This window comes from Panthera onca, chromosome B3 (assembly GCF_046562875.1).
Source record: "Panthera onca isolate mPanOnc1 chromosome B3, mPanOnc1 haplotype 2, whole genome shotgun sequence".
NCBI lineage: Eukaryota > Metazoa > Chordata > Mammalia > Carnivora > Felidae > Panthera > Panthera onca.
Genome location: NC_138344.1, coordinates 20,887,845 through 20,915,790, shown reverse-complemented (window position 1 = coordinate 20,915,790; position 27,946 = coordinate 20,887,845). Strand labels below are relative to the sequence as shown.

Below are 27,946 nucleotides of genomic sequence, written 5' to 3'. Positions count from 1 at the left end.
ATGGCATTCTTCATTAAAAAATAGATTTTTCCCATCAACTGGACCGTCCTGAAAAATATAATTTCTGTTGTTAAAACAGAATAAATGCTTGGCTGTTTTCCTTCAATTATTAATTTTCAAAATACGAAGTTGGTATAATAGCCAATTTTAATGGCATGGTAGATTTTCTGAGGTCAAACCATGTTCCCGTTTATGATATAAACATTTTTTGTCATAGTGTATCAATCTTTTAATACTTACACTGAGTATTCAACCTATTTGTTGAAGTTTTATTTAGAGTTTTTGCACCTGTGTCCACATAGGAGACTGGATTGGTCTTGTTTTCATAAAACAAGTTGCTTTAGTTTTCCATCTTTTTCTGGGATCTGACATGATGATGTTCCTTGAAAATTTGATAAATCTCACTTTATAAGTTTATCTGGATCTGGTGCCTTTATGAAGTTACACCTGTTATTTATTTTAAAATATTTTCTATGGTTATTCATGTGTTCTACTTATTGAGCCAGTTGTGGTAATTTTTATTTTTAAGAAAATATTTCTTTTCCTTCAGTTAGATTTGTAAGTTTATGAGTATAAAGTTTTAAAAAGCATATGCTTATAATTTTAAAACTTTTGTTCACTTATAATTATGGCCACTTTTCCAAATATATTTGTTCATTTTTTTTCTTGATCATGTTTGCCTTAGTGTATGTTCTTTTCACATTAAGCCAACTTTTGATGGACTTTGTCTTTTAAAATTTTTTACCTAACATTCTTCTGATTTCTGCTTTTTATCTTAAATATTCACTTTTCCTTTCTTTAAGCTTGTTTTATACCTTTGACCATCTTCTCTACTTAAAAAAACTCTCTAGTAAATGTGTGTATTTCCTACTGAGTGCTAATTTGGCCATATCCCATAGCTGTGATATCCAACTTTTTGTTCATTTCTAAAAATTTATAATTTACATTTTGCATACTTTTTAAACCTAAGGTATGTAGTAGTTGTTGTTTTTTACTATCCATGTAGCATTTTGAGTCCATCCAGGTGATGGAAATCATGCAGTAGGTTAAATGGGGAGAGCTTTCTTTAAAGAATTAATAAGGGGCACTTGGGTGGCTCAGTCAGTTAAGTGTCCGACTCTTAGTTTCGGCTCAGGTCATGATCTCACAGTCTATGCGTTTGAGCCCCACATAGGGCTCTTGTGCTGACAGCAAAGAGCCTGTCTGTAGTTCTCTCTCTCCCTGTCTCTCTGCCCTTCCCCTGCTTGCTCACTCTCTCTCTCAAAATAAATAAACTTGAAAAAAAAAGAATTATTAAATGTTTTTTCAAGTTTATTTATTTTAAGAGAGAGAGAGAGAGAGATCGTCAGGGAGGAGCAGAGAAAGAGGGAAAGAGAATCCCAAGAAGGCTCTGCACTGTCAGCACAGGGCCCGATGCAGGGCTTTAACCCCATGAACTGTGAGATCATGACCTAAGCAGAAACGAGGGGTCAGGCGCTTAACCAACTGAGCCACCCAGGTACCGCAAGAATTATTAAATCTTTTAGAAGAATAATTAGAAGATATAGGAAATCCTCTATGGTACCCTAGGAATGATGGAGAGTACCCAAAGAAGGATAAACCTGGGAGAGATCTAAGGAAGGACATGCTCTCCTTGGATAAGGTATAGATTAGTCACCTGAGAGCAGGGAAGTTTGTGTTGTAACAGTAGGCCACCCTGAGGGTGCAGGTAGGGGCAGGTGATCAGCAGTTGGTGGTTTGGGCTCTCTGGGAGCTCAGATGCTGGCCAGGGCAGAAGACACATGGGGGCATGCAGAAGTAATGACTGCTTGGTGTGTGACTGTCCTTGCTGCATGCAGGCTGTCAGGGGCTTGCCAGCCAAGCCCAGACAGGTAGCTGTGTGTAGGCTCTGCAGGGGTGCTTGCTGAGGGACACACATAGGCAGGCAGTTGTATGAACCAGACTGCACCCTGCACCAGGACTTGCTGGGGTTGTCAGGCAGGCTATGTGGGGTTCTGGGTTCTGCATTGAAAGAATGGCCAGACCAAGGAAGATTTATAGCACATGGAGTTCCTCATCACGAGGGTTCAGCCTCTTCTTCAGTCAAGGGACCCTGGGTGTGTGAATTGACTTACTCTGGAAACTTGAGTAAGAAACTATGATTTTCTACTTTGGCAACTCAAGTCATGTATTTTGAGATTTTCCTATCATGTAGATGAAGCCATACTCTAGAAGGCTGTCCATCTATTTCATTCCTTAGGGTACCATGACCAGTCCACCACCACCAAAGATCTTTGAAGGCCAAAGCGTTTGGATTACTGACACACTCCTGCTTTTCTCTATGGCTAACATGCCCACCATTTGGCCTTTAATATTCTGGGATCCTATCTTTCCCTTTGCATCATGGATTTCATCTTGGTGGTGGCATCCCCTACTGTCACGCTGGCCTAGAAAAGTGAGCAACCACATTACTTTTCAGGGGTACAAGTGCTCCTTTCACTAATGTATTTATCAAAACCATGGTGAATAGAGTATTTTTTGGGCTTTCTCTTGGAGCATAGTGGAAGAATCATTGAATATGTAGGTCACACATGATAAATCCAGTCCAACATTTGTGTCCCTCTGAGGCTTTGGATTACCTCCTCCAGGTCGTGCTAGGGAAGCTCTGATATTTCAAGTTCAGTAAATACAGGCCACGTGTATTTACACACACCAAGATCAGGGGAGGAGCCACACATGGTGTGTGTGTGTGTGTGTGTGTGTGTGTGTGTGTGTATACATATATATATATTTAACTCTGCTTTCTTTGTTGGGTACAAAATTGTAAGTAAATCTCTTTGTCATACTTGTTAATTTTGATTTAAATCTTTATATACTTAATTTCATCTAGTTATTTTTACTTCTGTTACAGACTTCCAATATGATCATGAGTACTAATTTTACCTTTTATTGTAATTATTCACTTTGTTTATATTTTGAAGGAATGCTGTTAAACTGATACAAGAGCATGATGTTTTTGGTGTAGTATTCCTTTTTTTTAAAAAATTTATTTATTTATTTTGAGAGAGACAGAGACAGTGCAAGAGGGGGCGGGGCGTGGGGGGTAGAGAGAGAGAATCCTGAGCAGGCTCTGCACTGTCAGCACAGAGCGTGATGTGAGGCTGGAACTCATGAAACCTTGAGATCATGACCTGAGCTGAAATCAAGAGTTGGATGCTTAACCGACTGAGCCACCAGACGCCCCTATTTCCTCGTATTAATAGAAATTTTTCTTTTTGTCCCTTTCCATACTTGGCTGTTCATATTTATTTTGTCTGATTAATATTGCCATACCTACTTTCTTCTTGTTGACATTTGTCTGGCATATCTTTTTATCCACTTCTATCTTTAGAAGTCTCGTATCATTTTGTTTTAGGTATAATGATGCAGGAGACCATAAATAACTCGATGCTACGGTCTGAATGTTTGTTCTACCCACAGATTCAGATGTTGAAATCCCCCAATGTGATGGTATGAGGAGCTGGGGCATTGGCAGGTGATTAGGTCCTGAGGGTGGAGCCCTCATGAGTGGGATTAGTGCCCTTATAAGAGACCCCAGAGAGCTCCCTCACCCCTTCTGTCATGTGAGGACACAGTGAGAAGGTACAGCCGTCTGTGAACCAGGTAGAGGGTTCTCATCAGACACCAGATCTGCAGGTGTTTTGATCTTTGACTTTCCAGCCTCCAGAACTGTTAGAAATTAGTGTTTGTCATTTATAAGCCACCTAGGTTATTGTCTTTATGTTATAGCAGGCTGGATGGACTAAGACAGCATGGTTGGATTTTCTAAAACAATCTGAAAATCTATCTTTTTTAAAGAGACAGACTAAAAGACAGTGTAAAGAACAGTGTATTAATTTCCTAGGGCTGTCATAATAAAACACCACAGACTTGGGGGCTTAAGAAACAGGAACTTATTTTCTCACAGTTTGGAGCCTGAAAGGCCCACTGCATTGGTTTCTTCTGAGAGCTCTTTCTGCGGTTTTCAGGTGGCTACTCCCTTCTGCCTCATCACGTGGCTGTCCCTCTGTGCCTGTGCACCCCTGGTTTCTCTCTGTATGTCCAGAGAGATATACAGTTAAGCATCTGACTCTTGATCTCAACTTGGGTCTTGATCTCAGGGTTGTGAGTTCAAGCCCCACATCAGGCTCCACATACATCTTAAGTGGGCATGAAGCGTACTTAAAAAAATACAAAAATGAGATCATGCCATTTGAAACATGGATTGACCTAGAGGATATTATGCTAAGTGAAGTAAGTCAGACTGAGAAAGTCAAATACCATGTGATATTTTCACTAATATGTGGAATCTATAAAAACAGAACACCAAATGAATAAAACAAAAAGCAGAATCAGACCTATAAATAAAAAGAATAAACTGGTAGTTGCTTCTTATGAGGACAACACCAGTCACATTGGATTAGGCCTCATTTTGACTTAATTTCCTTTTTTTTTTAAGGTAACTTTAAAAAAAAAAAATTAATGTTTATTTATTTTGTGAGCGAGAGACTGAGGGAGGGGCAGAGAGAGAGAGGAGAGAGAGAATCCCAAGTACGCTCCAGGCTGTCAGTGCAGAGCCTGACGAGAGGGCCTTGAACTCACAAACTGTGAGATCATGACCTGAGTTGAAATCAAGGGTCAGATGCTTAACTGACTGAGCCACCCAGGTGCCCTGACTTAATTACCTCTTTAAAGGTAATTATCTCCAAATAAAATCATATTCTGAGGTGCCAAGGGTTAGAACTTCAATATAGTAATTTGGGGGGTACATGATTCAGCCCAACCAAGCACATAACTGAATTTTGTGTTGCTTTTTCAGACTAATCTGAAAATCTCTTTTATTAAGTGAATTTAATCAGATGATGCTGACATGTTCAGACTATTCTTGACACTGTAGTTTGTTGATACTTTCTTATTGTTTCTGTTTTGACTCTCTTCTACCTTTTGTTGAGTGGATTGAGTTTTCTGAATTCCATTTGTTTTAGAAATTCTGCATCCAGTCTTTCTTCCAGAGATCAAAGAGAAACTTGCAATCTTGTGTTGCCATTCAGAGAAAAGGAATATGTCCTCCTCTCTTACAAAACAAAAATATTGGCATACTCCTACTTCCCTCCACTTTCCCCCTGCCCTTTCCTCCGTGTTGATATAATTTCTGATCTTCCTTTTAGAATGCCAGATTACTGAACCATTTCATGCTCATCAGTTATTTATGATTAGTAATGTTTCACCTTCCCTCTCCCCATCATTGTTGTTCCTCTTGTATTTGTGCTTCCTCTTAGTGACAGGACTGTCATTATGAATTCATATTCTGTTTACATGGCTGGAAACGTCTGCATCTTAACCTCTCACGTGAATGATAGTTTGGCCGGATATAAATTCTGACCAATTTTCTTTTGCTCTTATTTTTTTTTTAAGTTTATTTATTTATTTTGAGAGAGACAGAGACAGTACATATGGGGGAAGGGCAGAGAGAGGGAGAGAGAGAAAATCCCAAACAGGCTCCATACTGCCAGTGTGGAGCCCGATGTAGGGCTCAATCCATGAAACCACGAGATCATGACAGAAATCAAGGGTCGAAATGCTGAACCCACTGAGCCACCCAGGTGCCCCTACTCATACCTTTAGAGCTATGTTCCCATTGTCTTCTTGCATTCAGTGTTGCTGATGAAAAGTCTGCTATCAATCCAATAATCTGGTTTTTGCTTCTTTGTAATCCCCACTGCTGCCTTTCAAAGCTTTTAGGATTTGTTCTCATCCTTGCCACCCTGAAAATTCACCATGAATGTGTGCAGCACAACTGTTGGTCAGTCTCTTAACATTCATTCTCTTCACTCTTTTTCTTCCTTGCTGACAAAACCCCAATACTATATGGCGGTCTGGCATGGGTAGAGTTGAATGCCTCTACCCATAAAGGGTAAGGATTGCTGATCCTTACTCTAGTAACTCTACCTAGTCACCCTTGTTTGCTCAAGGCCCCTGATGCCCTTCAATCTACTGTATTAGAGCAACCTTGGAGTCTTGTTCACTTTCCCCAGAACTCCCTCTGTTATGCATACATTTTGGCACACATTTCTGTCTACTAATGAGTTATTTTAAGAAAAAGTAGCTTTAGTTGCTGTGAGAAGGTGGGGAATTCCTAAGGTCTTGGGATAAGTGGAAAAGACTCTGAGATATGTGTGAAAGTCAATATGATACATATTACCATTTTATAATTATGAGACCCAACTCTACATAGAAATTACATAGAAGGTGGTCCTTTGGAGTTTCTGGTGAATGAGTTGTAGTGTCTGGATGGCAAAAATTTCTGAGTATACTTGAAGATAGGATGAGAAAATTGATTTCTGATAAAGTCCTCTAGTTTGGTGGAGGGATGGTCTGATACCTCCAAAAAATCTCTGAAGGAAGGACCCTGTTCCTCAGTTAGCAGGTGAGCCTGACAACTGAGCTTGGAATTGTAAAGATCTCATTTCCACAGCATAGCTGCCTAGGACTCTGCCAGCCAGGCCACATTATACCTAAGTTCTGAATCCCAGGGTGTCCACAGCTACCCCAGGGGAGGTTGTGGGTAGAGAGGAAGCCATGGACAGGATGCTGTCTTGATACTGAGAAAAAGAAGTGGTGTTAACAGGAGGAGATCATGGGTAGGAACCATAAGTATGTGGCAAAGAGGACTGTCCTTGGAAGGGCCATAGAGAGGAAGAATGTCCATCTGTTGGCAGAACAGGAAGAGGTGACACCTCCATGAGAAAAAAAGACATTGTCTTGTTTGCCTGTGTTTCCCTGGTACCGGTGGCTGGTGTGTGTTGAAGGAACAGAATAATACTTGTGTAGTTGTGATGGTTAATTTTATGTGTCATCTTGGCTAGGCTATGGTACCCAGTTGCTTAGTCAAGTGCCAATCTAGATGTTGCTGTGAAAGTTCTTTTTTTTTTTTTTAGCTTGTGATTAACATTTAAATAAGTAGACTTTGAAAACAGATTACTCTCCATAATGTGGGTGGGCCACATCCAATCAGTGGAAAGCCTTAAGGGAAAAAACTGACGTCCCCTGAAGAGGACATAATTCTGCCTCCAAATCACCTTCAGACCCAGGACTGCAACATCAGCTCTTATCAGAATTTCTAGTCTGCTGGCCTGCCCTATAAATTTCAGACTTGCCAGAATTCTCTGAGCCAATTCCTTGAAATAAATCTGCCTCTCTCTATATATCCTATTGGTTCTTTCTTTCTGGAGAACCCTGACTGATGCAGCAGGTTTTTTGTTTTTGTTTGTTTGTTTTTAATCTTTAGGTGATCCATCTGGCTATCTTACTAACTTCTGACATGGGACAGCCTTAGATTCAGAGATAAGCCATCTGTCTCTTAGACTCTTCATCCCCAGTGTCAGTGCTATATCACCCATCCCCAAATTCTGCCTTCTGTTTAGTAGCACTGACTAGCCCTGTTCTGTTCTTTGTGCCCAGTTCACACAAGACTAGAGTTTCACACTTGGCCTCGTGTAGTGCTGGGCGGTGTTCTGTTTCATTTCTGTTAATCTTCCCTCTGACACCACATCCCGAGCCCTGAGGTCAGGGAGCCTTTCTTTCCAGCCTGCTCCACCCTGCAGTGGGAATCACACAGGGGGTGGACAATACATGCAGACCAGTCAGAAAGACAAATGCACTGAATGTCCAGTCACAGCATGGGCAGTGTCACTCCATGGGCTGTTCTAATACGATGGGTCAACAAGGAGGCTGGCTTTCCTGTCCACTGTGTATTCGGGGCATCTTCTGTCTTTATCCAAGCAGTGCTGCTTGGGGCCGGCCCCTCCGAGATTGTGCCGTGGGGTCCACTCCAATCTCTCTGAGTTGGCATAGCAGCATGGTGCCCAGGTAGTTGGTGCACTTGACACATTGAGAGGCTGTGTGCTGGAAAGGCTGCAGAAGGGTGATCTGTGACCCAGGGCTTGACAAGACCTGCATCCGCTGCTTGGGGCCTGCTCCTATTTTATAGCTTTCCTGACCTGATGTTGCCTCTTGATGTCCTCTTTCCTTGGTTTATGTGGTAACACCTCTCTCCTGGCAGCAGGAATGGTCTTACAGTCTTCTTCACCAACCACATCTTTCCCTGCCCCTAAATCCATCGTTCTCAACCTGGATGAGCTTTGGGTAATTGGGAATGCTGAAATTTTCTAATGAATCAGAGTGTTTAGGGCCAGTGATATAGAGCCCAACTGGATATATGATTTCAGTGCCTAGCCCCGATGCAGAACCACCCTTTCCATTGTTGGTGTCACTGGTGATCCATCCAGGCCTTCCCTCTTGCTGTCTGCACTCCCCTGCAAAGTCTTATGCACTCTCCTTCAAGTTCCATTTCTGTTGGGAGGGCCCCCACATCTGTAGTGCTGTGTGGCTGGGACACCCGCCTTTCTAGGAACCCCAGTGCCAGTGGGGTTTGTTTCCGACCCTTATTGCCCATGCACCCCTCACAGTGGGTATTCTGAAGGGCAAGGACTCCATCCCCAGAGCAGTTGACCTGGGTGCCTGGTACAGGAAGTGCTAAATCTGAATTAGCAAAAGAATCAATGAATGGTTCAAGACACCCTTTCTTTTTTTTTTTTTTCAATATATGAAATTTATTGTCAAATTGGTTTCCATACAACACCCAGTGCTCATCCCAAAAGGTGCCCTCCTCAATACCCATCACCCACCCACCCCTCCCTCCCACCCCCCATCAACCCTCATTTTGTTCTCAGTTTTTAAGAGTCTCTTATGCTTTGGCTCTCTCCCACTCTAACCTCTTTTTTTTTTTTTTTTCCTTCCCCTCCCCCATGGGTTTCTGTTAAGTTTCTCAGGATCCACATAAGAGTGAAACCATATGGTGTCTGTCTTTCTCTGTATGGCTTATTTCACTTAGCATAACACTCTCCAGTTCCATCCACGTTGCTACAAAGGGCCATATTTCGTTCTTTCTCATTGCCACGTAGTACTCCATTGTGTATATAAACCACAATTTCTTTATCCATTCATCAGTTGATGGACATTTAGGCTCTTTCCATAATTTGGCTATTGTTGAGAGTGCTGCTATAAACATTGGGGTACAAGTGCCCCTGTCCATCAGTACTCCTGTATCCCTTGAGTAAATTCCTAGCAGTGCTATTGCTGGGTCATAGGGTAGGTCTATTTTTAATTTTCTGAGGAACCTCCACACTGTTTTCCAGAGTGGCTGCACCAATTTGCATTCCCACCAACAGTGCAAGAGGGTTCCCGTTTCTCCACATCCTCTCCAGCATCTATAGTCTCCTGATTGGTTCATTTTGGCCACTCTGACTGGCGTGAGGTGATATCTGAGTGTGGTTTTGATTTATATTTCCCTGATAAGGAACGATGTTGAGCATCTTTTCATGTGCCTGTTGGCCATCCGGATGTCTTCTTTAGAGAAGTGTCTATTCATGTTTTCTGCCCATTTCTTCACTGGGTTATTTGTTTTTCGGGTGTGGAATTTGGTGAGCTCTTTATAGATTTTGGATACTAGCCCTTTGTCCGATATGTCATTTGCAAATATCTTTTCCCATTCTGTTGGTTGCCTTTTAGTTTTGTTGGTTGTTTCCTTTGCTGTGCAGAAGCATTTTATCTTCATAAGGTCCCAGTAGTTCATTTTTGCTTTTAATTCCCTTGCCTTTGGGGATGTGTCAAGTAAGAGATTGCTACGGCTGAGGTCAGAGAGGTCTTTTCCTGCTTTCTCCTCTAGGGTTTTGATGGTTTTGATGGTTTCCTGTCTCACATTCAGGTCCTTTACCCATTTTGAGTTTATTTTTGTGAATGGTGTGAGAAGGTGGTCTAGTTTCAACCTTCTGCATGTTGCTATCCAGTTCTCCCAGCACCATTTGTTAAAGAGACTGTCTTTTTTCCATTGGATGTTCTTTTCTGCTTTGTCAAAGATTAGTTGGCCATACGTTTGTGGGTCTAGTTCTGGGGTTTCTATTCTATTCCATTGGTCTATGTGTCTGTTTTTGTGCCAATACCATGCTGTCTTGATGATGACAGCTTTGTAGTAGAGGCTAAAGTCTGGGATTGTGATGCCTCCTGCTTTGGTCTTCTTCTTCAAAATTACTTTGGCTATTCGGGGCCTTTTGTGGTTCCATATGAATTTTAGGATTGCTTGTTCTAGTTTCGAGAAGAATGCTGGTGCAATTTTGATTGGGATTGCACTGAATGTGTAGATAGCTTTGGGTAGTATTGACATTTTGACAATATTTATTCTTCCAATCCATGAGCAGGGAATGTCTTTCCATTTCTTTATATCTTCTTCAATTTCCTTCATAAGCTTTCTATAGTTTTCAGCATACAGATCTTTTATATCTTTGGTTAGATTTATTCCTAGGTATTTTATGCTTCTTGGTGCACTTGTGAATGGGATCAGTTTCTTTATTTGTCTTTCTGTTGCTTCATTGTTAGTGTATAAGAATGCAACTGATTTCTGTACATTGATTTTGTATCCTGCAACTTTCCTGAATTCATGTATCAGTTCTAGCAGACTTTTGGTGGAGTCTATCGGATTTTCCATGTATAATATCATGTCATCTGCAAAAAGCGAAAGCTTGACTTCATCTTTGCCAATTTTGATGCCTTTGATTTCCTTTTGTTGTCTAATTGCTGATGCTAGAACTTCCAACACTATGTTAAACAACAGCAGTGAGAGTGGGCATCCCTGTCGTGTTTCTGATCTCAGGGAAAAAGCTCTCAGTTTTTCCCCATTGAGGATGATGTTAGCTGTGGGCTTTTCATAAATGGCTTTTATGATGTTTAAGTATGTTCCTTCTATCCCAACTTTCTCAAGGGTTTTTATTAAGAAAGGGTGCTGAATTTTGGCAAGACACCCTTTCTATCACTGCCTTAGGAGATTCATTTTGTTCTGGTTACATAAGTATGAGTCAGGGTTCTCCTGAGAAACAGGACATACACACATGCTGAGAAGTTCTGTGATCCCCCGTCTGTAAGCTAGAGACCCAGGAAAGCCAGTAAGTAGAGTAATTTAAAGATCTAAGAGCCAGAGACACAATGGTAGAGATTCTATCCCAAGTCTGAAGGTGTGGAGGCTTGAGGGTCAGGAGCACTGAAGGCAGAAAAAGATCACTCAGGCAGAAAGCCAGTCCATCCTTCCTCTGCTTTTTTGTTCTATTCAGACCGTCGACGAGTTGAATGATGCCCACCCATGTTGGGGCACCAGTTCACCAGTTCAGATGCTAATCTCTTCTGGAAACATCCTCATGGACACACTCAGAGATAATGCTTAACCATATATCTGGGTGTCCCATGGCCCAGTCAAGTTGACACTTATAAAATTAACCATCACAGGGGCGCCTGGGTGGCTTGGTTGGTTAAGCGTCCGACTTCGGCTCAGGTCATGATCTCACGGTCCGTGAGTTCCAGCCCTGCGTCAGGCTCTGTGCTGACCGCTCAGAGCCTGCAGCCTGTTTCAGATTCTGTGTCTCCCTCTCTCTCTGCCCCTCCCCTGTTCATGCTCTGTCTCTCTCTGTCTCAAAAATAAATAAACATTAAAAAAAATTAAAAAAAATAAAAATAAAATTAACCATCACAGTGTGTTTATCACCAAATATGTGGAAGATGCAGAAAAACACAAAGAAGAGAATAGACTCAGTGAGCATCTGAAACTTCTTTGGAGGAAGGTGGAATAGTAAGAGAGAGAGAGAGAGATATCATATACAGTGTTTCTCCCCCTTCCCACCCTTTTTTTTCCTTGTTGACAATTAAATCAGGTGCTTTGACTGTGGGGCATTGGCATTTTAAAAACACTGTCCAGAGAATGCTAATGTGCACATGGGTCTGAGACCTTCTACCACCTTAAATGGCTGCAAGTGATCCATTGTATGGGTGTAACTGTTTACTTAACCATTTTGCAAATGTTTAGCATTTTTGGATGTTGTTTTGTTTTTTTGTTTGTTTTGCCTCCTACTCATGTCCTATCACCCCCAGCTAGGCTGGAAGCTCCTTGGGGGCCATGGCCTTTCCTGAAGGTTGTTTTTGTTTCTGCACATGCTCTGTACATAGGGAGCTGTTTAAGCAGCCACCCAAGGTTAGCCACATTCTATTGTCCTCAGGTCCCCAGGACTATCTCACTTCTTACCAGCTGACTACAATTTTGGGGGATTCCCAAGACCACTCTTAGGTTTGGTAAGTTGCTAGAATGACTCATATAACTCAGGAAGCACTATACTTCACAATGACAGTTTTATTATAGCAAAAGGATACAAGTCCAAACCAGCCAAGAGACACACAGGACAAAGACTGGGAGGGTTCCAAAACAGGAAGCTTCTGTAGTCCTCAGGGATGTGTTCTCCTCCCAGCATGGAAGTGTGACAGGAATCAGATAAAGGGAAGCTCACCTGATAAGACATTCCTACCACTCAGGAATCCCAAGTGTTTGGAGGCTCCTTCCCAGGAACCAGGGATGTGGGCCAGCCAAGTTCTTTATTACACACCCACGGATTGCTATCATGTTTAGTAGCTAACAAAGAATGGCTTGGAGTTCCTTTAGGTTTCAGGCCAGATTCCAACCACTCTGATGAAGGCTATATGAAAAAAAAGTGTTAAGAAGGATGTATGTATGTCATTTGTTTGCCTTGAAGATCGAAGCATGATTAGAACTAGTGCACATTTTCTTCGGCTGCCCTATAAATTCTTGGGGCACAGCTGCTCTAAATCCAAATTCACAGTAATGAGGGGTAGTGGTTCTCAGACCTGAGCATGCATCAGAAAACACAGATTGCTGGGCCACACCCTGAGTTTCAGTCTGTCTGGGGCCAAGAGTTTTCATCTGTGACAAGCTCCCCAGGTGATGCCGACAATGCCGGTCCAGGAGTCACGATTCGAGAACCACCAAAGTGGATCCTCTTGCAGTGTTGTCACTTTGGATTCTTGGCCATCGTTTTTCAACTGCAGTGACAGGATGGAAAACTTGGCTGGAATAGACATCACTTTATACACACAGGCTCCCAAGGAGGTTCTTCCTGCCGTGGTGCCTCTGCCTGGCTGCCAGCTGCATTCAGACACTGGATCTTATGACTGGGTTGACTTTCATGGAAATTGCTGGACTCATGTAGAAGTTCCTGTATGGACTGTAGCCTCAGATAGCTGAGGGTTGCAGTGAGTGTTCAGCTCTGGATAGGGGTGTCAGTAAAGCTTGGTTCTGGAGCCCCGACTTCCAGGAGGGCATGTGACCTCCATTCTGCTCTTGAAGCTTGTTATGAGGCCATAGGCTGACTCTGCGTTGGTTTTGGGCCTTGTCACCTGGGGACACTGAGCTTCCCTCACTGCTAGGAGCCCATGAGCCAGAGGAGCTGAGCAGTGAGGATTTGCCAGTGAAGTAGTGAATGAACATTTAATGGATTACAGTTGAGGGATAATTAGAATAATTGTAATAAATAGCCATCAGGTGTTGAAAAATAGGTTCACCAACAGCCTGAGAGAGCAATTAGGTGTATTTACTCAGATTTTGGCAGGAAAGGGTGAATCAGCTGTTATCTCCAGCAGGGGCTCCTGTGAGCTCAGGAATCTGCAGGCCTGTTAAATGGGTGAGTGTGGCCTTGAAATCCTGTTTTCTCTTTCATGCTTAGGGTGGTGGGACTGGGGGCCGTACCTTGAGAAGAGAGGCCTCAGGGGCATACTGTGATGATGGCATTTTAGCCCCTCTCAGATCTGGAACCTGCTACGCTACTTTTCCTGGGGTTTTTATTATAGATTCCAGAGATGCAGATGCTGAAGGCAAGACAGGAGGGCCTGGCGTCTCACCAAATGTGGTGCCTCACATTTGGCCCCAGACCAGCAGCATCACCCTTACCTGGCACCTGCTAAAAATGTACATTCTCAGTCCTACCCCAGACCTCCTGAATCAGAAGCACTGAGAATGGGGTATGGCACTCTGGATTTTACTAATCTCTCCATTAACCCCAGTGAACTTAAAGTGTGAGGGCCACTTTGTGAAGGGGCTGTCAGGAAACAAAGCAGCCCAGAGATGCCATGTGGGGACAAAGGAGGCAGGGCTCTGGAGCCCCCAAACCCAGGGCAGCTCTGGGGTATTTGTCCCCAGTTGGAGGCCAAGGCCCAGAAGCTTCTGGGGGCCCCTGCCAGCTTGCCCTGGCTACACCATCTGGGACACCCCAGGGGCCCTAGGAGGCTGGAGAAGTGCTCGGGGCCATTGCCAGGGGCCATCCTGCCCCTTACTCAGGAGTCCTGACAGCTGTGAGCCTCTGCCCCCAGACTTCTCCATTACCTGCCAGCCACACTTGGCTGCTTTGCTTCAGACTCGCGACCAGCCAGGGCCCTAATTTGAAAATACCCACCATCTCTCTGTTTACCACACTTTTCTAGGGGAAGAAAATGTTACTTAGGAGAAAAAGGTATCCTGGGTATCTTGTGGAAAGGATCAAAATGTCTGCTAGGAGGGTGGATTAACAGCTCAACCCAGGGGGTGGCTGGGAGCAGCTCTGGAGAAATCTGGTGAGCTGCTTGTCAGCAGACCCCCAAAACTGGGGAATGGGGTGGAGGTGGCTTTTCCCCAGTAGAGGATGAGGGGCTTTCTCACTCCGAGCTCCGGAACCTGTGTGGGGGGCTCGGGGGCATGGAGACCACGGTGCACCCCTGAGGAGGGGTGGCCACAGGCCCGCAGGCGACTGTGCATCTTCTCTTTTGCAACACCTCCCTAGCTTCCTCTAAGTACCCAAATTCCCTGCTTCCCACAGTGGAAACATTTGTAAAAGAGTTATACATAAATAAAGTTAAGTCATTTTAAATGAGCCAGGAGAAGCTGGCTATTTAAAGAAATTCCTGTGGGAGATCTTTTATTCAGAAGATAATCATTTGACAAAGTGATTGAGTAGCCGACAATTTAAATCCATTTCCGGAGCTTCATCTCCGCATTGAGTTTCGTTTACACCCTTTCAGCCGCTTTCATTGAGCCCCTTTTCCTAGGCACTGGAGGACCCCCAAATACAAGATCCAGCCCCTGCCTCCATTGACTTATGAACCAGGTGGGTGTGTCGGCACCATCTGCAGAGAGTTAAAGAATGTTCCAGAAGGCCAACCAGATGGCTTGGTGGGGGGGGCTTGCCAGAAGGGTGAAGTGAATGAAAAATTGCGTGAGATCACAGGTGGGCCATCACTAGTGAGCTGGTGCCTCACTAGTTTACTGGAACTGGGGTGGGAGCCTCACAGGAGAGGAGGGTCTATAGGCACCCCTTGTGGGTGAGGGCCCAAGGCAGGCAGGGATGGTACCTCTCTGGCCTGGTTATTTCCTGTTTGAATGAGCTAGGACTGGGGAGAAATCAGTGCCAGAGTGAGTGGGACTCTTGTCTCCCCCTGTTGGAATGGCTGTCCTTCCCCATGGATCCTGGGCTCCTATGTCTTGCGCTGGATCTGTGCTCCAACTACCATCTCTGGGCCAGCTGCTGGCACTCTGCTCTGGCCAGGGCTGCTGGCACTGTGATGGCTGGCCCTGTGCTTTGACAGCCTCTGCCCAGTACTTTCTGAATTCTAAGACCCCCTTGGTTTTGGTAGTAGTGAACTGTGGCTTCCCACAGAGCTGTTCTCCAGGCACTGCCCTCTCCAACAGCCCTGGGGAACCCCCTTTTCCAGCTCCAAGTGACCAAAGCTTCAGAGGGATACTTGAGAACTAAGAGGACCCCAGCTGGGGAGGAGGTCAGAGGTACGGAAATCTAAATCACAGGTTATCCTTGGATGGTTAGCTTTGGAAACTGACATCTTTCCATGATAGAGGTTGGTTTCATATCCTGTTTATACAATGCTGAGCCAAATCAGCAAACCTTTACTTTGAAAATTTGACAGTCCAGCATCTCAGTCCTGTAATTGGAGCCCCCAGGCCAGTGCTAAAGCATTGTGTTAAGGGAAGGAAGCCCTAGACTCCTGTCTGCTTTGGGGGCCCTAGGAGCCTCATGCACACTTCCCTCCTAGCCCCTTTCCTGCCTGTGTGCATTTCCTAGAAGGAGCTGGAGCTGATTGAACCTTATTGGCAAAAGTAGGAGGTAGAAGCAGGGAGATCCCCAGTCTTAAAAATGTCCTCTAAACATATCACTTTATTTCAGCTTCATGCCAGGGTGTAAAAGAGAAAGCCACTTTGTGTGTGTCAGGGCCTGTGCTGAAGAGCAGCATTGCTTCCCTGAGGACCAAGGGGAAGATGGCTATGAAGGACCAGGGTCAGGAGAGCCCTAGAGATGGTATGTGTTATTAGACAAAGGCCCCAAAGACTCAGATGCCTGCAGCAGTGGGTGGTAGAGGAGAGGCTATGGCCAACCCTTCAGCAACATGAAGCTCCCTTTCCCTACACGGTTGCCCCTTATTCTCCTGGCCCAGAGCTTCTTATCTGGAGACTGTGAACCTTGAGGGTTATAGGGTCTTCCTGGAAGGGCCATCAACCATACTTTAAATATTTCCAATTCAGTGCTCTCAGCCTTGGCCATATTTCAGTCACTGGGATAGTCAAAATACTGATATCAGGGCCTCACCCCAAAATTCTGACTTCATGGGACTGGGACAGGTCCAGGAATGATGGTTTTTAATTTTTATTTATTCTTGAGAGAGTGCAAGTGGGGGAGGGGTGGGGGGGGGCAGACACAGAATCTGAAGCAGAGTCCAGGCTCCAAGCTGTCAGCACAGAGCCCTATGTGGGCTTGAACTCATGAACCATGAGATCATTATTGTCCTGATATTATATGAGGATATATGAGATGAGATATTATATGTCCTGAGCGGAAGTCAGATGCTTAACCGACTGAGCCACCCAGGCGCCCCCAGGAATGATAGTTTTTAAAAGCTCCCCAGGGTGATTCTAACATGCAGCTGGGACTGAGGACCCTGGGACTGGTACAAGTTGTCCGTTTGCCTCCAGCCTGGCTTCTCTGCTGCTGATGGTGCTGATGATAGCAGGCTGAGCCAGTATCATTGATTGCAGTTGTACATGTTTGATGAATTGAACAAAATAAAAATAAGTAGGTTTTTACTTAATGTACCTTTCAAAATCTATGAGCAGATCAATGGAGGATATATGGTGCTGGCCAAGATTAAGCCCACTGAAGCCTGTCTCTCTCATTCGTTAGAACTAAAAACTCTGGACAGAATAAAAAGCAACACCATTGGCATGGAGGTCAAAGCTTGAATGCACAGTAATTTGACATAATTCTGAATGTAGAGGTAGAAAAAGCTTCAATAATATATGAGCAAGGTAAATCCAGCAATACTTAACAATAATACATTATGGCCAAGTGGGGTTAGCTCAGGAATGCAAGACTGCTTCGAAAGTCAAACCTAAGCCAGTGTGTTATGCAGAATAGAGAATAAAAACCACAAGGGCATCTCAGTAGGGGTAGAAAAAAGCATTTAACAAAATTCAACATTCATTAATGATTTAAAAAACACTCAGCACACAGGAATGGAGACCTCTTCAATCTGAAAGAGGACATCTACAGAATATTTACAGCTAAGATCATACGAGTGGTGAAAGATCGAATGTTTTCCACCAAGATCAGGGACAAGGCAAGGTCTGGTGGCTGTCATCTCTCCTATTTAGCGTCATACTAGATGTCCTCGCCAGTGTGGTAAGGCAAAGAAAAGAAATAAAAGGGAGGTAGATTGCAAAAGAATACATAAAACCAATTCTTACTTGCAGACTTCATCATTGTCTGCAAAGTCCAATGGCATCTACAGAAAGCTAAAATAAATAGATGAATTTAGCAAGTTCACTATATAACAGTTAAATTTCTATACTATATAAATAAAGCAATTGTGAGTAAAAAAGAACATTTACAATGCACCAAAAAAAGACAAAAGAAATATATATAATTCCAACAAAGCGTGTACAAAAACTGTAGGCCAAAAGCTATAAATACTGATAAGAGAAATCAAAGAGGACCTAAATAATGGAAAGATATATTTATGCATTGGAAAGTTCAGTATAGTTTAGATATTAATTGTACCCAAGTTGATCTATAGATTTAATGCACTCGCAATTAAATTCTCAGCAAGATTTTTAAAAATACAGGTATTAGAAGCACCTGGGTGGCTCAGTTGGTTAAACGTCCAACTTTGGCTCAGCTCATGATCTCACAGTTTATGGGTTCGAGCCCTGAATCGGGCTACACACTGAGAGTGCTGAACCTGCTTGGGATTCTCTCTCTGCCCGTCCCCCGCCCCGACTTGTGCACACATGCACATTCTCTCTCTCTCTCTTAAAATAAATAAATAAACTTAAAGGTATTGATAAGATGATTCTAAAATGCATATGGTGGAAAGGCAAGGAAGGACACTTGAATAATTGACACAATGGTCGGACTCAAGGTGGAAACACATCCCTGATTACATGCTGGAGAATTTTCCAGAAGATAAAAAAACAGAGGAGTTCCTTTGAGTAATGTACACATAATCTTTATGGATCATATTGGTTTGCTAGGGATGTTGTAACAAAGTAGCCCAAACTGGGTGGCATTAAACAACAGGAATTTATTATTCCACAGTTTCAGAGGCCAGGAGTCTGAGATGGAGGTGCTTGTGGTATTGGTTCCTGTGAGGGAGAATCTGTTCCCTGCTTCTCTCAGAGCTTCTGGTGATGTTCACATGATGTACGTCTGTGTAGGTCTGTCTCCAAATTTCCTCTTTATGTAAGGACATCAGTCATATTGGATTAGGACCCACCCTAATGACCTTCTTTTAATTAATTACATCTGCAATGACCATTTCCAAACAAGGCCACATTCTGAGCCACTGGGGGTTAGGACATGAAGGTATAAATTTGGAGGTGGAGGGGACACAGTTCAGCCCATCATGGCTTATTTTAAATCTGCACAGTGAGTGATGCATGTGTTTGGAAGTGATTAGGAAAATACAAAAATAGCTGGAAAGCCAGCACAAACGACTCGTTTTCTCTCTGGTCTTGTGGCTGCTTTCTCTGGGGGTACTGAGTCCTTTGTCTCTGAGGATGGATTTGGTAAAGGATGTGTTTAGAATGTCCTTCCTGGCACAAGGCCTTGGCAAATGCAGACATTATGTGTTTTTCTCAACATTCTCAAGCATATTGCCGATAATTTTTGTGTTGTTTCATTGCCTTCTTACCCAGACCCTTGATTTCCTCCTGAATGCAAATAAGAACAGGCGCTGACTTGGGTAAGCCAAACACTTCCGGGAGTTCTTGTGGGAGCAAGTTCACTTCTTACAATTAGGGGTAACTAACAAGAGCAGTGTCTGCTGGCCCACACATACACATGGGTACCATACTGCCATGCATTATGGTGTGAATGCTGGTTTCAGGTGTAGATTACATTGTGGGATACAAATACCAGCTCCTGGGGACTTGCCATTGGTGAAGGGCTGACAGCATTTTTAAATTGTATTTCAGGGTTAGATCATCCCCTTTTGCTCATTCTGAGCTGAAGGATGCAGTGGGGGCAGATATCCTGGCATACTGAAAGGCCCAGATGGAACAAATCAGTCCTCACCCTCATCCCAGGATTCTTTCAAGGGATGCTGAGACCTATGCCCTTCCTATGCAGAAGTATCACTTGGCAGCTGTGGCTGTAGAGGGCTGTACTCCATGGTACTTGTCTTTTTATATGTTACTAGTCTATAGAAGTACCATACTCAGAAATGAAGAAGGAAAGGAAGTAAATACAATTTTTCCACCATTGCTCAAAGGAAACCCTTGCTGGTGTTTGAATGTATTTCTTCACAGTTTATTCTATGTTTATTTGGTTGTGAATAAATTATAATAATGCATTTTATATGATAAGCTCTTTGTAAATACTCTAATCGCTGCATAATTGTCTTGTGGATGTGCTAACATTGGCTTAACTAAGAGCCTATTATTGAAGGTTCGACATTTTTGCCCTTTATTTCCTGCCAGTTTTCAAAGAGAAGCATATCCCTGTGTGAGCTGAACTAGGTTGCAGTGTCTTGTGTGACAGTGTTAGAACTCAGCCTGGTTTTGGGGAAATTATTGATGACTTTTGCCTGGGTTGCTTGAACTGATTATACAGGTGTACTCTAGGGCTGTGTAAACTCAGATTGTGTGTGGTCAAAACAACTAAATTCTTGAAATGGAAGAAAAGGCTATCATCTTTACAACCTGTGAGACCGAACTGAGGAACAAGATTGTGGGCAGTAGCCATTTGGTTGAGTAAATATCACATTTGTATGATAACATTTTTACCTGGTCTATAGTGTGGCCACCGAATCACTCTTTTTCATCTTGGTCTGCTATATTAGTAGTGCTTCTAAGAACTGGCTAATGTTGTTTTCCCATGCACAAGAAAAATGTGGTTTAGAATAAGGACACTGGGGCTCTTCATTGTTGACAATAAGCCTTTATTTCCCACATCTCATTAGCATGTTTCAGGAGGAGAGTGGTAAGCACTGAATCAGGGTCTGCATTTTCTACTGATTTATGTGCTTGCTGTTCTAGAATTAATTGAGTCTGGACACAGGGCCTCATTTTCATTTTCTTGGATGCATAGCAGGTAATCGTGTTTCTTCTGTACATTTGAATTGCTTTCCAGATGGTCTGTTGTGAAGGATTTATCTTTAATATGATTAATCAGAAGCAGAGGACCTCAATATGTTTGTTCACATGTTCCCATGCGAAACCGCCCAGCCCCTGATAGGGGTGGTTAACTCTCTCCTGGCCACAGTCCTCCTGGAGCTTTTCTGAGAACCTGGACCTCGGATTGGAGGAAAGTTTAAAGGATTCTGGATAAAAGGGGGTAAAAGGCCTAGAGTATATCCTCGGGGAACCATCAGGACATTATTTATCATATAAAAATAGGACACCATCCATGTATCAATAGAGAATAGTTAGATTCTGTCTATTCAGCCAGGAAATACTATGTAGCCATTAAAATCATAATTATAGAGAGATCCCACTGCTTATATATTATGTTAGGAGAGGAGAACATGGCAGTGTTTACAGCAAGACTTCAGCCACACAAAAGAGATGTATGTATAGAAAAGAGAAGGGAAGGCAATACAGGACAAAATCAACGGTGGCTGTCTGTGGATGGAACAGCTATGAGAGAGTATCTCTTCTCTATATTCCCTATTTAAATACACCACAGAACAAATCGTGATCCTTATCTCTGGGAAGTATCATGCCCTGAGAAGCTGTCACCTCTGGGTACAAAAATCTGCCCGCGTTCGTTTAACAAATGATGTGCTAAGATTAGTCACGTGTCCTGCCCTCTCCCAAGGGGAGTGAAGCTCCTCATAGCCTCCTACAGGGCAGCTGTCCCCTTGAAACAGTTGCACCCCCAGAAGGAGAATGCACTGAAGTGACTGCAGATCTTTCCATGAGATGTTGCCTATGAGCTTGCAGAGCCTTGGGGCCCAGGAAGGTGAGGTTTGGCAGCTGTGTGGGACCTCCCTGTAGACATGAAGGGTGCTGAAAAAGCTGCTTGTCACTGAGGTGTTATAACTGGAATCCTTTGTCATCGAGCTGCAAGCCCTCCCATGTAAAGGCAGTGTGTTAGTGCCCTGTGCTTTCAAACACACCTTTATTGGACTACACTGGATATTATAAACTCAGAACTCCTTTTTTTTCAGGAACCACTTTGCTTCACGGATATTTTCGCCCCACCTTTCCTTCTCCCATCCCTTTGCCTTTACCACACCTTCCTGGTCTGGGAGGTGTCTGCTGTTCTCTGCATAGCCCTTGTGGAACCAGGCCACCCACCTTTGTCATACTGGCAGGGAGTATAGGTGACCCAGGAGTTGGATCTTGAAAAGGAATAGAGAATGCGTGGAGCATGATGGCCTGGGCATCTAGGGAAGGGCCTTGTATTTTATTGGCAAGGAGGTCAAATTCATTCTGGAAAGTCCCCGGAGTGCAGTCCTAGAGCCCCAGACATCAGAACCACTTGCAGCTCTAGGCCTGGCTTTTGGCTCACTGGCTCAGAATCTCGAGCCCATGAACCTGCATACTCCCCAGGTGGGCCTTCTACCCAACAAAGTGACTGAACCACTGCTTTGAGGAGCAGCTCTTGGCTTTCCCCAATACCTCCTCCTTTCCTGCAGTCCTGCCTTTATGTACCCATATCCTGTTGCAGACATGCACATTGTGTCCTTGGCCAGGGTAACTGTCACTTGACAACAGCCATTTCTAGCTAGCTGTGTTGGCAGAGTTCCCATCACCCACCCAAGACACACACCTTGTCAGGCATTCTCTCCGTTCACATTTCATTTAAAATTTTCCTCAGTTCCCTGTATATAGTAGGAAAAAACAAACGTTAAGGAGTTGAGGCCTCCGCTGGTTATTTTCCTATTTAACCCGCTTCAAGCCTTGAAGGCAGGTGCTATCATTTCCAATTTACCAAGGGCAGAAGACCATCGCTCTGTTAAATATCTTGCCCAAGGCCTGACAGCAAATGGAGGTCTGAATTTAAACACAGACCTTCTGTCTTCATCTTTAATAGGAGGGTTCTTTCTCTTATACCAAAAGTGCCCCGGTAGGTTAAATGTAATTCTGCAGACCTTCAAAGACGCGGCTGCTGCCGTCCAGGATTCTGTTGTGGGTCCCTTTCCATTTGTATCCATGGAAAAGAGAACCGGATCAGAAGGTCCACTCTATCAAACTCTAGAAAAGCCAACAACTAGCATGGTATTTCATGGTGAAAACTTTTGAAAAACTGGATCATTCACAGTGTCCAGCCAGAGCCCTATGGGAACCTGAGGCAAAGAGAAAAATCAATAATACTGATCTTGTCTTTATTTAACATGTTGGTATTTTTTATCATCTATTTTTGCATAGTTTTTTTTAAAGTATTGTATTAAACTACTCTTTTTTGTTGCCCTGTTAAATTTTGTTCTTTTTTTTTTTAAGTTTATTTATTTATTTGAGAGAAAGAGAAACGTGGGGTGGGGGGGGCAGAGAGCCTGACATGGGGCTTGAACTCACAAACTGGGAGATCATGACGTGAGCTGAAACCAAGAGTCGGACACTTAACTGACTGAGACACCCAGGGGCCCCTTCCCTGTTAAGTTTCATGACTGAGGTGAGTGCCATATGTGCTTTATCCTGGACTGGCCCTGGTAAGAAGTAAAGAAAGACATTTTCATTGCAATTAAGAATAAGTCAAGGCTGACCTTTACTAGCTCCACCATTTAACTGTGTAGTAGCACTCGAGGGCAGTGCATCCAGACAAGGTGATAAAATGCTGGAAATGAGAGAAACAAAATTACCAACTAAAAATTACTAGAATTTGAACATGCACTTTTGCAAGATCAATATAGGTATTTTTCTATGTACCAACAATAGCCAGGTGAATATATAATGGCAGACACTACAGCCACCAGAAAATAATAAAATCTAAGAATAAACTTGCTATGAAGAATCCTGTAATGCTGTTGAAAGACCTTTTAAGTCTTGAATAAATGGGGGTGCCCGCGTGGCTCAGTTGGTTAAGCATCTGACTCTTGATCTCGACTCGGGTCTTGATCTCAGGGTCATGGGTTCAGGCCCCAAAGTTCAGAGTATATTTACATACTTGATAAGGCAAGTTCTTAATTACTCTCATTTTTAGAACTTTCTGAGCTATTTTCACGAATTTATTCTTCCAAATAAACCTAAGAATTATTGGGTCACAGTTTCTCCAATATTCTGTTGGAATTTTGGCTGGAATAGCCTCACATTGTAGATTGCTTGGGTAAATTATTTATGGGATTAGGGACTGTCCCACATTACTGTAATATATGTACTTTCATCTTTGAGTCTTATATTGGCCTAGATGGTGTCATATGTAGATGTGGGCATACACACGTCTGTATTTGCATACAGATTTTATCCCTCAAATGACATAGAATTTGAGGTTAAGATGGAATGTGAAGTTAAGAGGTATGGTGTACCTTAGTTTGTTTGTTAACAAGGATGTGGATGTGTATGACCTGGGGAGATATAGAGATAGAGTTACTCCCAAGGAATAGGAACTGAGTGTTCAGGGGCAACTGACTACCAGCTCCATTTGCCTTTGACCATCCTGACTCTCAAAGTGTAGGAATCTGGCCGTCTCTTAGCCACTGCATTCACTGCATGCTTTAGGAACCATTTTGGGGGTTGTTTCTAGAGATTGTGTCCACAAAAAGGTGGTTGCCAAGTTCCTTCCGTCAGTCCTACAGCATATGCATGTCCCTGGTGGTTAGCTATCCTTTGTGCAGGTAAGAGGTCTATTGTAAAATGATAAATGGCTGTGAGGCAGGTCAGTTTTTTTGATGCATCCTCTGGTCACCTGTATTTTAGTGAACACTGAGCACCTCGATCCCTACCTGGGAATAAATATCTGGGATTATCCTGTCAGTTTTGGGGCTTGGGGATGGGGTAACTTGCGAGGACATTCATACCCTACAGCGTCCATCTCAGTGATAATATTCCTGGTGGGCTATCTTTCTAGTCCGTGGGCTGCTCTGGAGAAGGCTCTGTGAATCTTTCAGCATCTAGTGATGCTACCAAGACATTCATGAGCCTCTTGTAATAGGAAATTTTCTTGGAGTGAATTCACATGTCAGAAGCATGTGGCTCAATCAGTAATGATGCTCGCACTCTGAGTGTCTGGACAGATGAAATAATTATCTCTTCCGTTCTTTGGGGAATATTCATAATGCTGTGACTGTGGCCATCTGGTAAACCCAGTCTCATAGAAAAATGTGTTTTAGGCACCACTATAAGCAAAATGCTGTGTGGGTGCTCTGGGGAATACAGAATGCAAAGGGTCTTTAGTTTAGGACTTTTAGGGGGAGATAAGGTAGAAGAAAGAGGATGTATAGCCAGGGAAGCTCAGAGCCTGGGCAGGAACTGGCATGAGAGTCTCTGTCTCTGCTCTCTAATCCTGCTGAGCCCATTGCTTCCACAGCTCCTCTCTCATTTCCACTGCCTTAAGCTCTCACTTACTTAAAAATAATTTTTTAAATTGTGGTAAAATATACATAACATGAAATTTACCATTGTAACTATTTTCATGTGTACAGGCTCTCATTTCTTCTCTGGACCCTGGAAGAAGTTTTTAAAAATAAATGAACTATGATGTAAACAAAAACAAGGCATAAGTAATGTCAAAGTACCATTTAAAGAATAAAGCAAACATCTGGGTCACCACTCAGCTGAAGAGATAAAACATTAATGATCCGTTTGAATATCCCCTATGGCTTTTCCCTGATGCTGGCCCCTCACATTCCCTAGAGCTGGAATAGACTTTTCACTGGTCTCCCTCCCTGCAGCTGTCTGTCCTCCAGCATCTCTTCCACCCTGGGCTCAGAGAGATGAGACTAAAACAGGAATCCTGCGTGTCATGCACCTGCTGAAAGTTGCCTGATGACTCTGCGTGGTTTGTGGGATAAAATGCAGAGTCCTGGGGGGTGGGGTAAGGTCCTTCTCCATTTTTAAAAAGTTTATTTATTTCTTTTGAGAGAGAGACAGAGCGAGTGGGATAGGGGCAGAGAGAGAGAGAGAGAGAGAGAGAGAGAGAGAATGAATCCTAAGCAGGATGTACACAGTGTGAAGCCCGTTGCGGGACTTGAACTCACGAACCTTGAGATCATGACCCGAGCTGAAATCAAGAGTCAGTCGCTTAACAGACTAAGCAACCCAGGCACCCCAGGACCTCCCCCATTTGGACTTACAGGATCTTCGCAGTGCCCCGTGAAGCCATGATCCACATCCTGCAAGCTGTGGCCACACCCTCTGCCCTCTCTCCATGGCCAGGCAGTGCTGTCCTCCCCCTGGCGTCCCCCTCTCCTGTATCCTCACCCTGCTAAGCCTGTGAGGCTAGGGCTCAGGTTCAGCTTCTCTGTATGGGGCTCAGCCTGGACAGTTCCTGGCAAGTCTGGTCACTTGGGGAATCCTCTTGGTTTGGAGCGAGGAGGAAGGGGAGGCTTCTATGCACTGGGGAGGGCGAGACAGCTGGTAGGGGAGGGGACTTGAGGCCTTTGAGGAGCAGTGGATTTAGACTTGGAAGGTAGTGTTACCTCCTCATTAGACCTCCTCATGTCTTCTGAATGAAAGCTTCTCTTTTGCTTTTTGAGACAAAATAACATGATCTGATGACTCCTTGTCTTGTCACCTTGGCTACCCAAACGGGGTGAGCATTCTTAAGAAGTCATGAATGAGCCGGTGAGGTTCTGGGAAAGAGGCAGTCATCCTGGTGAATGGCAGGTGCCCCGCCTTGCCCCTGCCTCCTTTCCCCTCAGCCCTGCGTGTCCCCCTTCTCTGTGGCATGGGCATGCGTTGCTCTCCACAAATGAGTCAGCTGCAGTGGGGACATCACATTATTTGAACAGGTGTGCATTAACTTTGCTCTGAGACAACATGGTGGTGGAACACTCCCGTGGGTCCTGCTGCTGGCAGCCTGGCGGGAGCCTTGGGTTGGCCATGTTTTGTGGGGTTCTGACTGTCCTCTTCAACGTTCCTCCCCACAGTGGCTGCCTGCAGGTGATGATGGCTGCGTGAGCATCCGCCATGGCCAACCGGAAGCGTCAGAGCACGGTGAGCAGCATGCTGGACCACAGGGTGAGGCCTGGCCCCGTCCCCCATGGCCAGGAGCCTGAGAGCGAGGACGCAGAGCTGCCCCTGGCAGAGTATGTGCCCAAGGGCCTGGAGCTGTCCACCTTGCAACCCGAGAGCCCCACACCCCCAGACCAGGGGTGCCACGACCACAGCCCCGATGGGGACTCCAGCTCCGACTATGTGAACAACACCTCTGAGGAGGAGGATTATGATGAGGGCCTCCCCGAGGAGGAGGAGGGCATCACCTACTATATCCGCTACTGCCCCGAGGATGACAGCTACCTGGAGGGCATGGACTGCAACGGGGAGGGGTACCTGGCCCATGGCACACGCCACCTGGAGACGGATGAGTGCCAGGAGGCCGTGGAGGAGTGGACGGACTCGGCAGGCCCCCATCCGCATGGCCACGGGGAGGAAGGCAGCCCGGACTACCGGGACGGCCACCTCCCCATCCCGGAGGACGAGGCCTCCGTCCTGGAGGCCCAGGACCAGGAAGAAGGTGTCCACTACTGTCCCAGTGAAGAGGGCTACCAGGACTACTACCCCGCGGAGGCCAATGGGAACACGGGCACTGCCTCCCCCTATCACCCGAGGCGTGGGGATGGGGACCTGGAGGACCAGGAGGAGGACATCGACCAGATCGTGGCTGAGATCAAGATGAGTCTGAGCATGACCAGCATCACCAGCGCCGGTGAGGCCAGCCCTGAACACGTGCTGGTGCGGGGACCCGAGCCGGGGCCCGGGGACTCCACGGAGGCCTGCCCACCCAGTGAGGCCAGCCACGGCCCTAGCAGACATGAGGGAAGGCCCAAATCGCTGAACCTCCCTCCTGAGGCCAAGCACTCCGGAGACCCCCAGAGAGGCTTCAAGACCAAGTCCAGAACTCCAGAGGAGAGGCCAAAGTGGCCCCAAGAGCAGGTAGGACTCTGGCTGTCCCCAGAGGGAAGGGGGTGGAGGGGCCCAGAGAGCAAAGGATACTCTGGTATTGCCCACACAGGTACCAAAGCCCATAGTTCAAGTGCATGTTTAGTTCTGCATTAATTCAGTTATGTAGCAGGTATGTGGACATTCTAGTGCCTTCCAGAAGGTACCCCCCTCCCACCTAAAAGAGATTGAGTCTCTAGCCTGTTTGTGCTGGATTTGTTCATGGTTGGGGGTGGCCCCGTGTGACTACCATCCCCCTACCAGGTTTTTTTCCTCAGGCTGAGGGGACATTGACAAGGCTGTGAGGTTGCTGGGGAGCGCATACTGTGGCAGGCAGTGGTTGGATGCCCCAGTGACAAGGGGTAGTGACCTGCGTGCATTTCACAGGGACCATTGTATCCTAGTGACACTTTTCTGAAAGCTCAGGGGCTTGGCATTATGGGCCATTAGCTGTAAATAACT

General features: G+C 44.7%; 1 protein-coding gene across 6 annotated transcripts in view; it reads left to right on the top strand.

Moving 5' to 3' along the window:
- Positions 1-27,946, top strand: part of APBA2 (amyloid beta precursor protein binding family A member 2) — a 265,709-nt gene that overhangs the window by 173,656 nt on the left and 64,107 nt on the right. For all 6 annotated transcript variants that reach the window (XM_078448941.2, XM_060617852.3, XM_060617850.3 and 3 more), the window contains one exon: positions 26,473-27,478. In XM_078448941.2, the coding sequence (XP_078305067.1) occupies positions 26,513-27,478 (966 nt within the window). In that variant the 5' untranslated portion in view covers positions 26,473-26,512. The remainder of the gene's footprint in view (positions 1-26,472; positions 27,479-27,946) is intronic.